Source organism: Poecilia latipinna, unplaced genomic scaffold (genome assembly GCF_001443285.1).
Source record: "Poecilia latipinna isolate Pla-1442-1.1 unplaced genomic scaffold, P_latipinna-1.0 Scaffold692, whole genome shotgun sequence".
NCBI lineage: Eukaryota > Metazoa > Chordata > Actinopteri > Cyprinodontiformes > Poeciliidae > Poecilia > Poecilia latipinna.
The window spans coordinates 256,440-271,176 of record NW_015113308.1 but is presented as its reverse complement, the minus strand read 5'-3'; the positions used below and the strand labels follow the sequence as shown (position 1 = coordinate 271,176).

The 14,737-nt window shown below is 40.9% G+C and overlaps 1 protein-coding gene across 5 annotated transcripts in view; it reads right to left on the bottom strand.

The window, feature by feature from the left end:
* Window positions 1–7,329: 7,329 nt before the first annotated feature.
* The window catches only part of LOC106954950 (plexin-A1), a 219,277-nt gene continuing 211,869 nt past the window's right edge, over window positions 7,330–14,737 (bottom strand). For all 5 annotated transcript variants that reach the window (XM_015044802.1, XM_015044805.1, XM_015044804.1 and 2 more), the window contains exons 29-32: window positions 13,764–13,933; window positions 13,392–13,604; window positions 13,158–13,308; window positions 7,330–11,986 (exon numbers count right to left, since the gene is read on the bottom strand). In XM_015044802.1, coding sequence (XP_014900288.1) covers window positions 11,891–11,986; window positions 13,158–13,308; window positions 13,392–13,604; window positions 13,764–13,933 — 630 coding nt within the window. In that variant the 3' untranslated portion in view covers window positions 7,330–11,890. The remainder of the gene's footprint in view (window positions 11,987–13,157; window positions 13,309–13,391; window positions 13,605–13,763; window positions 13,934–14,737) is intronic.

Genomic DNA, 14,737 nt, shown 5'->3' with positions numbered 1-14,737 from the left:
CTCACACAGGAGACCCAGGTCATTACACCCACAAACCCCCCAGCTGCAGATTATGGCAGGGAAACTGCAATAAGTTCACATGCCGTGGTTTGAGCTTTGTCTCACACCATCCCATGTGGCATCTGTAGTTATTAAACTAAAAGTTCAATAAGAAATCTTATCTGCTGCAGTCAGGAGGTAAGTTAGCGCCGTGGAGCACCCGAGTCCTCAGAAAAACATCGTTCGATTCTTTCGTCTTCGCTCAGCGGCCTCATGATGGACTATGCATCGGCGGTTTAAATTTGACCTCCAAGCCCTCCAAGCTCTCAGCTTCCTGGTTAATAAATTGAACTAATTAAGGCCCTTGTTGTTAGTTTTCCTGCCAGGGAAAGTCAGCGTCTTATCTCAATCCCACAATGCACTAGATCACAAAGCGGCGGTGTCCGAAACATTCCGAGCGGAGCGATTTGTTAATTCATGAGCGGTCAGCTGTTAAAACACCCTGCGTCCGTCCGACATCAAAGTGTGCGAAGTGAAAGGAAGCAAAAGGAGAGCTTAAAAACAGCAGGTTAGGGCCTTTTATTGTTTATCCCACAGCTGAGGCAAACTGACAAGCTGAATGGGGTCAAAGGGCAAAACTAAGGAAAAAGAAGGAGGGATTTAGGATACAAGTATCAACCTCTAACTCTAATGCAACTTATCAGCCTTAGAGGAACTTGTGTGAAGTATTCAGACCACAAACTGTCACATTTTGTTGACCTCGTGTTTCCAAGTTTTTCACTGCGACTTCATCTGATAAACTGACACAAAGTAGAGACTAGCAGGAAGTTGGAGGAAAAGCAGTTTATTGACATATACTCTATAAAACAACTTTATACATGACACGTCTTCCTTTGCTGTTGACAATGAAAGCTTTTTTCTGTCTTTGACCTCCTCATGTCTCAGACTTTTCTCCATATCCCGTTCTTAACCTGAATTCTTTGCAGTCCTCCAGGAATGTTTGTAGGTCTGATCCTTCTGTAAAGATCCCACAATCCTTTGCAATTCTGGCTATCTGTTCAATTTCCTTATCCTTGCCACATGTGTTCTGCCATATTTTGAACACGCCATATTCTTTTCTTAAAAGTTGGGTGACTTTATGAAACTGCGTTGTCATCATATTTGTACAAGGGCCTGCAGAGCCACTAAACCCTCGTTTGTTTCGATCAGTCCAGCTTCCTCCTCTGGCCATGGGATGGTCATCAAACCAAAAATCTGGTTTTCCCGTAACACAATTTTCATCTAAATCCAGAGCCATCAGAATCAATGGAAAAGTTCGAAAATTTCTTGCCGATTCAGAAATGACTGAAGCAATGAAATACCAGGAGGGGAAAAGGGGAGTGTAAGGGGGCTTTGTTGCGTTCTGTCCCATAAAAAGGCTTCTGACAAAGAAACCAAAATTGTTTCTTTCACATTTCGGAATGTTGGCGCGGATGTTTGTGTAGCTTTCTCTCCCAGGCTTGTTCTGTTCAACAATCAGTTTTGTCGTTTCCAACTCGTCGTCGGTGGCTTTCAGTCTTTTTCCAACCGGGTACACATACAGGCTGCCAGGATCAACTTCAAATATCCAGTTGTTGACCATCAGGTACGTATGCTCATCCTCTCCGTCTTTTGCATAATGACGAATTATGTTTCTGATGTCTCTTCCTGAGCCAATCACAGAGCAGTTCTCAAGGACTTCCATTACACTTTCCTCATCCTCGATCCAGTTTATGGCACTTCCACATTTTTTTCCCAGTACAAAGTTTTTTGCACTGAATTGTGGGTCGATGGCACTGACTTTGTCAGGAACTGGTTGGCCAGAATGAAACAGTCCCCAAGTCAGAGTTTCAAGCATCCTAAAGGTTGAATGATGATCTTTCTTGTACGTATCCGGGTGAAGAAATGCCATTGGCTTCTGTGGCCAGCTGTTTCTATAGTTTTCACTTTGATTCTCTGGCTTGCATTTCTGCGTGCCATCTGTATTTTGGCATGTGACAGATTTTGTTATTTTCATTTGCTCTTCATTTCCACACAGTATTTGTCTCATTATGTTTTTCTTTTAATTTCTCGTTCTTTTTGGCTTTGAAATCAACAATGCCCAGGTGTAACTCTTCCTCATGAAGCACCTCGTGATCACTGTCAGTTTTTCATTCAATGCAACGACAATGAGCTTAGTGAGGCCACAGCAGAACTTGTACTATAAAAATTCGGTAACCAAGCCGCAAATTGTGAGTCATCAAACTTGTTCTTCCTGTCTGGCCAAAAAGCCGGATAGGAAGGCGACTCATTAGCTTCCGTTTACTATTTGAGATGAGTTGGAAGAAGAGAAGGGTTTAAAAGACGTATGCTCTTTTTAACATTTAGCAACATTGTTGCTAAATGTTAACATTTAGCAACAATGAAGGGCTAGTTTTTAGAGTACGGCCCAGCAACTGTGGCTCATGAAGTTTAGAAAGACGTACTTTTCCTGCTTTTGGTTTGGATTGAGGCCGCTCTGCATTCACATCAGAAGCGACCCAAAGTTCCTTCAGGAGCAGACCAAGGCCACCTCAAAAAGTGGGTCTCAGTCCATTCGTTTGGTCCACATGAGTGTATTCACACCTGCACAAAATGACCAAACCCTGGTCCATTTAAAGTGGACCAAATGTGCCAGGTGAGAATACACACTAAGAAAAAATATATACTTGCAAAAATCTGTAAGTATCTAATGTCAAAGGAATATGTTTTTTAAAAAGTGCTGGACTAAGTTTGCTTTGCCACAACACACATTTAGAAGACTGAGGGCAGATCTTCTGTTCTAAAAAATAAAAAAAAGATCCTACAAAGACAATGGACAGCAGTGACAAAAAGAGTCAAAGCTGTAAGGAATCAAGCGTACGGAGAGCAGTGAATTGAGTAAATACAAAAAGCAGTTTCCAGTGATATATTTTTTTTCTTTAAGGGGAAACAGCCATCAAAAGGAATTAACACGAGATGATCATGTAAGCAAACAGCCTGAGGGCACCTGGTGCTGACGACACGCTCCTAAACTCTGACTGCAGATGACAGGAGCTGGATCAGGATGATAATTATCTATAGAGGCTCTTTACAGTAAGACTGAATGAAGTGACTGGAAACAAATTTAAGGAGAACATTGCCATTACAAAATGATGGGGATTCTTTTCCCACTAATGGAGCCCCATACCAACACGGTCTTCTGTCCCCCTTTTTTTTTTTTTTTTTTTTTTATTTTCAAGGTTAACTGGAAGGATTATGTTTGCCTGACTTGTGGCACATTTTTGAGCTAAAACCAGAAATAATGCTTTAAGTGAAGATGATCTGCTTCGACACCAGGAGTGTAACAAATAATTAAGTAATCAAACAAAATTGGGGTTTTGAGGATGCTAACAGAGAAAATTATGCCATGTCACTAGCAAAGTGGATGCTTAAATTTCGCTGTATTTTTTTTTTTTCATTTAGACTTAAAATGCCAATTTTCACATTGAGGCACAAAATGAAATGAATAAATTAGTTATCTTTGTCCAAACTCAAACTTTTAGACATGCAATTCTTTTATCTGCTCCCATTCGTTTTCATTTGTAATGTCGTGAGTGGGGGCGAAAAATAGCTTGTAGGAAACCTTTAAGAAACCTGCTGGATCTTTTATATATTGCTGCCATACATTGTGGCTAATTGGGAAGGAAGACAGAGAGAATTATTCTCTGTCTAAGAAATTCACCTTTAAAGAATTATTCAAATAGGCTAGTGAAAGATGTATGCGCAACTATTTGTCTTTTCTGTCGCTCCCGCTCGAAGCTTCACGCCACAATAGGCTGAAAGAATATCGGTCTTCTCTCTGAGGAAACGCAACGCCTTTCATGTTTCACTGAAGCTGCAAGTGAAAGGAAAGGAATCTGCATGCGGAGGCATTGCGTGTACATGCAAGCGGCCTCACTTCTGAGCGAGGGCATAAGGCTTGGTTGCACTAATCGGGCACGCTCCTCTGAATCCCTGGGGTGTGTGACCCCCAACCTGGTGGGGAGGGAGCAAAATCAGACAGACCTCTTACCATTCACAGCAGGGTGTGGCGGCGGGGCTTCGCAGGAGTACTTTCGAAGCGAGTGCACATCTGGAAGACAGAGAGGCTCGATCAAAGGTGGAGGAGGTGACAGTTAAAAGTTTTCAGCTTTTTGATTCCAAAGAAATTGAGGGAATATGTGTCAAGTGATTTAAGAAAAAAAAAACCATTAAATCATAAAGCCCCATCAATCCAGAGTCTGTGTTCAGAAGATTAGAACCAGAGGAGGCTATAGATGGGGTCTTTAAGAGGTCTGGAAAGCTCTATATAGATTGTTATCCCATGTGTGTTAATCAGACATCAGGACGCTTTAGGTCAGTGGAGCAGGGAATGGATTTTCACTGGCTCTGACAGGGAGCTGGAGTGCATAATGGCTTCTACCTGTGGAGAAATTAACAAGCCAGTCAGAGCAGAGAAACATCCAATCTGAAATAGCGAAGCAAGCGAAGCTCAGTTCCCTGAGACTGATATGAAGTGAACGCATCCTTTTACATTCTTCCAGAGTTGATATTTGTGAAGCTTTTATGACAAGTATGAACAGTTAGTAGAGAACCAAATGTCTGTTGCATATAAAGTTGTGGGGAAAGGAAAGCAAAAAGCTTTTTCCAATTCCAAGGTTTTCACACAATCTGGTGTTAAATTTATTTAAATCTGACAGCGTGTGCTAAGTTACAGCAGAAATATTAATACCGAGCCATCATCGAGAGGCTGTTTGTGGACAAACTAAGAGTTTAGGTACAGCCAGTCAAATGTAATTGTTTAGCTAATTATTAAAACGAGTGACCGCCTCTCTAAAAGCAAAGGCCTCGGTCAGCATTTCAGCTCACACGGTCCGTGACATAAAAGATTCAACAGCTTGTTTGGAAGAGTTTCCAGGTCCAGGTTTCTGACCATCAAATTTACATTGAAGCATTTCTGCTCGTAACTGTCTGGACTTAAAATTAAAATAATAAATGCTAACTGTTTAGATTAATCTGGTTTTATTTACTTTTACAATACCTCAGTTATCCGTTAAGTCGTCAGTCTGACTGGAAAAACTTTCACAAGACTCAACTTTCACTTTTTACGTAAATAACTTCTTGGCGAATTACCATATAGTGCAAACATAAAGATAAGTAAAATAGCGGATGCATAAAGCATCGTAGCGTTCAGCTGGACCGTCAGGCAAGATAAATGTCTGTAGAGTTTTCTTCTGCATCTAAGGAATTAAGTGCTTCCAACCTTTTTAGCAGAGCATCAACTCAAAACTCCTGAATTGTCCCTTTAAGGCTAAGAAAAGCTGTATAGATAATAATTTGGCGATGAATTGAACCAACATCAATGTCTTCTTCTTCTTCACCATCATCATCTGAGGTTTCTAAATTGCAGCAGCGCTCCAGTACTGGTGTTTATGTCAGTAGTGGGCTGAACGCTGGCAAACACCGGTACTTAACACCCACTGCTTGTTTTCTAAACAGGGTTTTTTTTTTTGTTTTTTTTTTAGCACAAGTTAAAGAGGTGACAGTAATCCAACTTGTAGCTTCCCTCAACGAGTCACGCCTGTCACCTTTCTCTTGCTAGGAGCGACTGAACCGCACACCGGATTTAGTGGCCCCTGTAGAAGATACCGTTGCCAGTCACGGGGTTCCGGATGCGCCACACACACTTGATGTGAAACACTTTGACAGACACCAAACGGGCTGAAATAGAATTTCAATTTCACTGCCTGCGATAAAACAGAGAGCACTCCAATTGTGACTAAACGAGATTTAAAATAAAAAAACAAAAGGAAAGAGAAGAAAGAGGACAAATTTAGATCGTCGCTTTTGTTTTGTTTTTTGTTTTTAACTACGGCGACGGAAACCAAGACGCAAAAGAAGAGGTAGAGGGTGGGAGGGCAGAGGAACGTGTGCTCTTTGCAAGGAATTCATCATAATGTTTGAGCCGTGAGATCATTTGCCTCTTGACAGGATCATTACGAGAATCAGCGCTCCCACGACCATTACGCAATTTCAGCTGTTCTTCCTTGGATGGAATTTTAATTGAATTAGCCTGGCTGGTTACACATGGTGTGAACGATAACATTTTCTGTCTATCCAGCCTCACTGAGTCCATTGAGATGAGTGCTGACGTTTCAAGGCAGAGAAAAAAAGAAAGAAGAGAAGGTAGTGCACTCCAGCCATTTCTTCTTGCTCTTTCTTCCCTCCGTCTCTCTGCTCCATCTCTTCCTCTTGTTCAGCAACAATACGCGCTATAAAAAGTCAGCAGCATGGCCCATCTGAGCCGACTGACACTCTGCTGTGTTCCACACACAGAGCTGCTCTTCCATGCAAGTGCTCACGTAAGCTGAGGGCAGTGCAAGCGTGATGTATGGCTACGAGCTAAATGTGTTAGTATTACCTCTGCTGGAGAACAGCCCCCCCCACCTCTCCTCCCCTAGCAGCCAGCCGAGTACATTTCTGTGAAAATGATTAATGACGCTGATCGGGTTGTGAAAGGAGACCGCTGTCTTCGCTGCTGCCTGACAAGAGGGTGCCTCTTGATTGGAAATATTCAACATTAAACAGATGTGGGAGAATGACACATTCCAGAAAGAGGCAAGACGTGTAGCATTTAGATTTTTTTTTTTTAAACAGAGTAAGTAAATATTAAAACCAAAATCTAATTGAGAATTTGTGACATGAGGAGAATGTTCAGAGACTCTTTTCCATCCAATCAGACTTCGCCTGACCAGTTTTGGACAAAGAACGACGAGCAAAGAGCTTAGTTTCTAGATGTGCCAAACTCGAGGTGCGCTCCAAAAGACTAAGTAACGTGGGCGGGAAATAAATGTACACCACACTTTTCAGATTTCTCCACCAGAATCCAAAGGAGGTCCATTGGATTCTGGTTTGCAGGAGACTCATTGGCTACCCAAAGCCGTGAGAGGTTTATTGCTGTAGTCTTCATGTTGCTATGCACTCTAACAAGCTTCCCTCAGACTTCTGAAAGAAAAAACAGGCCAATAGCATCACAGCTCCTCTGTCATACATTGAAGTTCTTTCAACATGTTCATTTTTAATTTCATGGAGGACTGATTAAAAAAAACAAAAGTCCACGTAGAGTTCCACCTAATCTTGTTTCCATGGACATGCGTCTAATTATGCCAGGTTGTTGTTTGGTTGAACAGATGAGTCACTGGAATGCATTTGGGTTTCTTCACACCTAAAACAATACAATTACAAACTTTCTATGCAAATTGAGTAAGCTTACCTCAGAATAAAAACTTCAAGCCACAACTTTTTTTTTTTTTAGCAAAAAATGTTTAATCTCTTCTTGATGCGTGTTTATTTACAAGTAGTAAATCTGCAAAATAGGAAATAACATAATATTTACACAATGAGTGTTAACCTGCAAACTCATGACAGTCGCTTCAAGTCTGAAACTCTAAAAAAGCATCAGTAATTGAAGTATTAAAATTCTCTTGCCGACTATCTGAAATTCATTTGCTTTGTGTTTCCATGGATCCTAAGAAACAATCACTCTGGGACAAAACTAAAGAAAAAAAAAGTATTTTCCAGATAGAAAGGAAAGCAGGAAAACCAACTGGAAACCAGGTCTTACTTTGATTCACCATTTTTTTTTTTTAAAGGCCAAAAACGACCAAAAGAGTAAATAATTATACACCACTGTGTGCTGAGTCCACCCAACCTGAAAGTGGAACTGTAAAATCAGACATATTTCTAAGTTTTGAGGCATGAAATCCAGCAAAACAGAAAAAAAAAACCCCACCCAAATAAAAACAGCGAGTTTCTTGTGAAGAGCTGTAACTCGGTTGCTGACGGCGGTGCTTCAGATGACACACACTTTTAGACATTCCTCCACCTCAGTTACAGTAAATGCAAATCATCGGCCGTATTAACCAACGCAAGATGAGAGATGGAGGAGCCGGCAAAAACGGCTTAGACTTGCAAAGCAGGTCAATTTAAAAAAGCAAGTGACCATGAAAGTGATAAATGAATCTGACCTCCGTATTCAGCCAGGATGACACGAACAGAATCGAAACATAAAGAGAGCTGAGAAGGTTGAACTATTTTTAACGAGTCCGACGGACCGCCAGCTGGATGCTGAGCAGTGTGCCGATTCTTTCCCCTGCACTTAGACGCATCAGTCAACAGAGGGCCCTTTGCTGCACATCTCGGCAATCCATTTTCATGCCATGGTATTTATACAATAAGAGCACCAAAAAAAAAAAGTTAGAATGCAGCAAAAAGTCAAAGACACAATGAATTGTTCATGGGTAAATGAACCATAACAGCCCTGGACTTTGTGATTTTAGATTTTGAACTAGATATGACCAAATGCACTCCAGAATCCTTAAAAGACTAGAATTCAATGTGTACAGGAAGTTACTTATTAAAAAAACCCAAAAGAAATCAAGCTTAGCCTAGTAAACATGCCACAAGGTGGCGCCATATTTCAGTACAGTGTTTACACTGTCCACAACGTGGAAAAGGCTAAAGAAAACTTATTGAGGGTATTTCATGGGGGTGGAGATAGCTTGTGCCGCCCCCTAGAGTAAGGGCATCCTGGGCAGTCAGCCATATAAGTTCATATACAAAGCACCCACTGCTGACAGCACAAAGAAAGCTATATTTAACAAATCAGCTTATTGTGGAGTTTTTTTTTTTGTTTTGTTTTCCATATTCCATCTAACAGGAGTAACATAAAAGCCAACGTTTGGATCTAAAACAGATAATTTTCCATTATTGCACGGATAGGCTCGCTTGTTTACAGTCTACGGGGGAAACAGTCAAAATTCAAACAAGTTTCCAGTTAAAAACAGGTTGTGATGCATGTCAGTTTCTCAGACATGTAAGGTAAACAAAGTGATTGGGTTGAACAGCAACAGCATTCATGATGACAGCCCTAATGTTGGATAGAAAAACAAAGGTACAAGAGTTAAAGCAGCAAGTCACATTTCCATCACGACGACACAGAGGCTCATCTGACCCGAGGAACCGTTTCACTCCGATCCTTCGGATCAGGGAAAACAAAACCTGGAGTTCAGTCAAGTACTTCAACTTCCGGCAAAGCTGAAGAAAAAAAATTTTTTTTCCTCTCTTCTATGTACCGTAAAAATGTACAATTTACATGTCGAAACAAAAGCAAAATAATAATAATAAAAAAAACAAAATAAGAAATAAATGATGAACCACTTTTTGTTCATTATGAAAAAGTATACAATTTACAAAACATTAACAAAAACATTATACAGACCACAGTTTGGTTTCTCGGCAAGCAGAAAAAAATAAATAAATTCTTACCACAAGGTCAAAAACTATGACGTCAAGACTTAAAAAAAAAATAAAAAATAGGGAAACAGAAATCCTCTTAAGAGAGAAGCAATAGAAAAAAAAGCTTAAGCCACACGTGGCAATAGGCTAGTTTTAAAACAAGAGCTGCAGGCTGAGGAGAGGATTACCCAGCCTGATGTGGCTAATGAACAGAGCTGCTTCTACAACCTCAGTGTGGATAAAAAGCTAAAACCCATATCTCAAATTCAGAAGTTTAGAGGTGGAGAGAAATGCTCAGTTGATCTTTTCCATGCCCCCCTTTTTTGGGGTGGGGGTATTAACACCGAGGAATGCTGGGGAATAATGGCTGGAGGCTGAAAACGGCTTTTCTGACTTGGTTTTACTTTTTAAGGGGCAAAGCTAAATGCTACCTGAACTCATAGTAGTAGTCTGTAAAGCACCAAGAGTTCTGGGAAAACGAATAACTCTCTCAGTAAGGGTAAACGCAAAGTAACAAGCGGTGGAGTCTTGATTGTTACTGCATCTCAGTAAATAAGACGACTGTTGCAAACTTCATTTGCTTCATTGTTTCAAGACAAAAAGTGAAACTCGCAAAGATTCACTGTGTGCAGAGTGATAGACTCCAACTGTTCTGTTCATTTTGACAATCGTAGGTTACAGCTAGTGAAAACCAATCATTCAGTTTGCTAGAAAATAATATTACATATAATCAAATCAGAATAGTTTTTAAAACAGAAATGTAATTTTTATAGTCTCATTAGTCATGGGGAAGACTGTTGAGATGCTCCCATTTACACACTGCATGGAGAAAGGACGTCGCACAAGGTCATTGTTAAAGGAGCTGCGTTCAGACATACTGAGGGAAAACTGAGTGGAAGGAAAAAAAAAAGAAAGATAGAAAAAGGTGGACAAAAGATGGTGAAGGAAAGGGCCTTTAAGAGTTTTGGGTTGCACATTCTTCAAGAGCCTTCACACACACACCCACACACACACACACACACACGCTTCTAGGACTTGGGCTACAATAGCATATTCCTCATGAGATTCCAGTCCTGAATCACAGATTATGTCATTGGAGTGTTGCTCTGTGCCCTGATGCACTAACACAGTAAGTCCAATCAAATTCTGACCCACATGGACATATTTCATTTTTGTGTGTAGAATTTCAGGTTTTCACAAGCTGTAAACCACAGTCATCATAGGTAACAGAAATAAATTGAAAAACATTTCTCCGTGTACAATAAAATCTGTATAAAATATGAGCTCAAGTTACTGATTATCATTACTCAGAAATGCTTTAAATGATCGAGACGCATCGGGGAAAACGACGGTAAAATATTTTAGGTAGTGAAACGCAGCTGCTTCGTTGCTCAGAAAGTTAAATGACGGATCAATCAGCTGAGGCAAAAGCAGCCGAGGAGCTGGAAGCTAACGATAAAATAACCACTGTGTGATATTTGGCTTTTGGAAACCAACAGATTGCACCGCCTGAATCAAAACAGCAACTAAACGAAGCTTTTGTCTGTCGCTATGCTTACTTCCACGTTCAAACGATGATCTCGATCAGCTCTCATCAGTCACTAGGCAATTTTCATATTTATAAGTCAGACTGTATCACATTCCATCTAACAAAATGTTTCTGCACTAAACAACATTCAAAGAAAACATGGCACAGTACAAATTTTTTTATTTTTGTGTTTTTTTTTTCATTCATCTTCTGCCTACTTTTAAGTCTTTTCTTCTGTACTTCAAGTAGCAAATTGTGTTTGACTGTTTTTGTTTATATTGTATTTGTCGGTTTAAATGAAAAAGAACAACAAAAATGTTTTCTCCCTAATCTTTCAATAAAAACTGTATTTATATATAATATCTATATAGTCTTGCTTTGTAACCTTTCTGTAAATTGTGCAAATTCAGCAGTAATACAAGTGGCGAGAGATCAGAGAGTGGGCAGTTGATTACATTTATACAAAAAGAAGAAGAAGAAAAAAAAAAAGCGTGACAACTGAGTCACATGACCTTCCAAGCGACTCTTCACTGGCTCTGACAGATTGGTCCTCTCTGTTCATGACGCCATGTGTAGAGTGTCTGAGCTTCTGTCGTTTTTTTTTCCTGATCATCAGCATCGGTGTCATAATGACTAATTCTTCTGAAATCCAAAAGAAAAAAGAAAAAAAAAACTCAAGCAAACCACAAACACCAACATCCACGATAATCAAACGCTGTCAAGGACTTGTTCTCCACGTATGCGTGTGTGAAGATTTCTGGAGTCCGAGTCTCTCACACAGACACAAGCCCACGCGCCGCGCCGGGGCTGCAGACGAACACAAACATACACATGTAAGCGTACACAGGCCCGCCCATCTCCGCCGAACCCCGCCCTCCCCGAGTCCGGAGTATACTGCTTCGGTCCTTTTTTGCAGTTCGCGTTTCTGGGGTTTGGATTTTCTCTGTTTGTTTGTTTGTTTGCTTGTTTGTTTGTTGTCTGAGAAGAGCGAAGGGAGACAGAGCAACAGATGGAGACGAGTAGTGAGCAGAGGGAGCAGGTGGATTGTCCTCAGCTGGCCAGGGCCATTGTGTCGATGACCTGCTCCAGCTTGCTCCTCAGTCTCTGTCTCCTCGCCTGCTCGTCCCGCTCCAAAGCCGACAAGATCTGAAAATAGAAAGGAGAGGAAGTCAGCCAATGTCAAACGAGCATCAACCTCAGTTTTCACAGCAGGTGCGGTCCTTTGAAGGCTGGCGTTGAAGGAAGCTGCTGGATTTTTTTTGTCCCCCCCCCTCATTTTATCGTAGAAGAAAACTGTGAACCAGCAAACCTTCAACTATTTTAGTCATATTCATAAGAAAACCAAATGCTTTTAAAATACCGTCTCAGCAAACCATTTTAACTTGTATTAGTTTATATTAGCTTGCCGTCTCTCTGACATAAACAGTCTATACAGACTAGAAAGCCAAGTTGTTTAAAACAAGGAGTTTTTGTGTTGTTTTCATGACAAGACAGATAGCGGTCAGCCTTGGACTTAATACAACGTTCTGACCTGCAGGGCACTGTTTTGTTCTCAGTTAATGTTTTATTTCCACCTTCCACCTCCACTCTATGTAGAAGTGGTGATTTACTTTACTTCCTCTGTTCCTGTGAAGGTTACCATCTTCTTTTTAAAAATTTAAAGTTATGAAAATTGCAATCTCTAACTCACTTGACAACTTAAAGTTAAACTGTGTCTTCTGGAATTTAACTCGAGTGCTTTCACACCTACATTTCCTAACTTTGATAGATTAATTATACGACAAGCTTCATAACGAGTCAACAAGCAAATCATTAAAATCTCCGTGTTGGATTTTAATTGCCTAAACTTCTGCAAATCACCCAAAAATAGCTAAATTCCTCAGGTAGAGAAAAAAAAAATCGCACAACATTGAAATCCAAGTAACACATTTCTTTAAAAAAAATCTTTAAAAAAAACTAACAATAGAAGCAACGATACAATACATGTAGAAATTGATTCTCATCTAAAAATAAATCTGGGCAGTTGCAGAATGTTTTATGGTCGTTTTTTTAAGATCTTGCAGAAACCATATAGTTGGTTGGATGTACTTTTGCTGCTTTTAATATCCATACCTGACATAAAACAATAGAGAGCTTACTGAAAGAGAAAGAGTTGACATAACAACAACAACAAAAAAAAGAATAAATAAAGAAGAGTGTGGAAAAAGTAGGTGATCGCAACCAATATCGTCGTCTTGGTTGTCGGTCTAAAATTGTTGCCTGATTTGCTGGTCATCAAACTTCTGAACTGTTTAGTAACAAAAACATCTATTCTGACCTCATCTTTGTACTTGACAATGTAGGAGTAGATCTCGTGTAGAGCCGACATGCTGTTGAACTGGTTGGCATGAAGCCGGGACTGCTCTGCCAGGTAGGCACTCATGTCCTGGTCGCTGATGGCGGGCATCCTGGAGATGTCCGAGTAGTACCTGAGAAAACCCCAACAGGAGCTTTACAGCCTGAAGAAACAGTCTTGGAAGTATTCGCCAGAAATTCCATCAAACCGACTCACCTTTCGACCCAGTTCTTGTAGTTGGGGATGTCTTTAGCATAAAGCAGCTTGTTGGAAGGAGAGTCCTTCCCCAGTTTGTGCTCTGATGTTGAACACGAGTCCATGAACGTCTGAGCCACCACAGACAAGCAGGCGTCCGTGATGCTGTTCTTGTGGATGTCAAAGACAAACTGCGGGTTCTTGATCACGTTCACCCAGAACCTTAGCGGAAGACTACAAGGGACGGGGGGAACAAGGCGGAGGTGGAGGAATGGAGAGAAAGACGTGCGGTGTTAGAACCACGTGGCGCATTTCAGACAGAGCATCCACACCGAGACCGGGGAAAGCCAAAGAGACGAAGGCGACAGTCAACGCTGCTGCGTTTTCCCTCACCAGTTGCTCTTCCAAGTGTGCCGTACGTCCGGGTCTGTTATCGAGTGTTTGTCTGCCTGCTCGTCCAGGAAGTCGAACATGTATTTGATGGCGAGCGGCAGGGCGCTGCCTCGGTGTGCTGTGCTGAAAATGGTTTCAAACAAGTCATCCACAAACTTTTGGAGGGTACCCTGAAGAAGAGAAGGTTGGGAAGCAGTCGTGAGACAAAGCCAGACAGAGTATTATGATTAAAAACTGATACAGAAGGTAATTCGACTCTAAGTGGATAGATGACAACATTGGGAATAAAGTCTGAATAAGGAAGGTTTCTTCATATTCAAACCAACTTCCGAATGTTTCCAGACTTTACAGACCGTAGGAACCCTCTAAATATTGATAACCCTGGTAAATGTGCACACATCAACGATGATACAAATTTTTCATGCCATTCTATCCCTTTCCGGGCGTGATCGTGCGAGCGGTTCTGTTGGGTTATGTTTAATTAAGAATTAAGAAGTCAGTCTATCCTAAAACGAGTATCCCAGTTTGACCTGTTGTGTTGCAGCTGAATCGGCTTCCACTGTCGAGCTGCGGGCGCAACATGCCAGGAAAAGGTTTTTTAAGAACGACAGTGCTTTGCTTTCAGTGCTCCAGCTTCCTGAGAGTTTGTGATGATGGAGAGTGCTCAGTAGTCTTTACTGTATTCAGGAAGGGGCTCAATGGGAGTCAACCCAAAGGCCCCTCACCCATTTTTTTTTTTTTTTTTTTTTTTTTACCACATAACTCTGGAGAGACTGAATCCTTACAAAGTCGTTTGAAGTTGAAACTGTTTTATATTTTCTACAAGCCTTTCCTTCAAGCAACATGGCCACTTTCTGAAAAAAAAAAAAAAAACGTCATTTAAACCAGCCAGAATGTTCAAGTTACAGATTTGTACCAACACAGTAACAAATCTGCCTCCTAAACACACAAGGCTGAGGGGGGATGTAATAAGT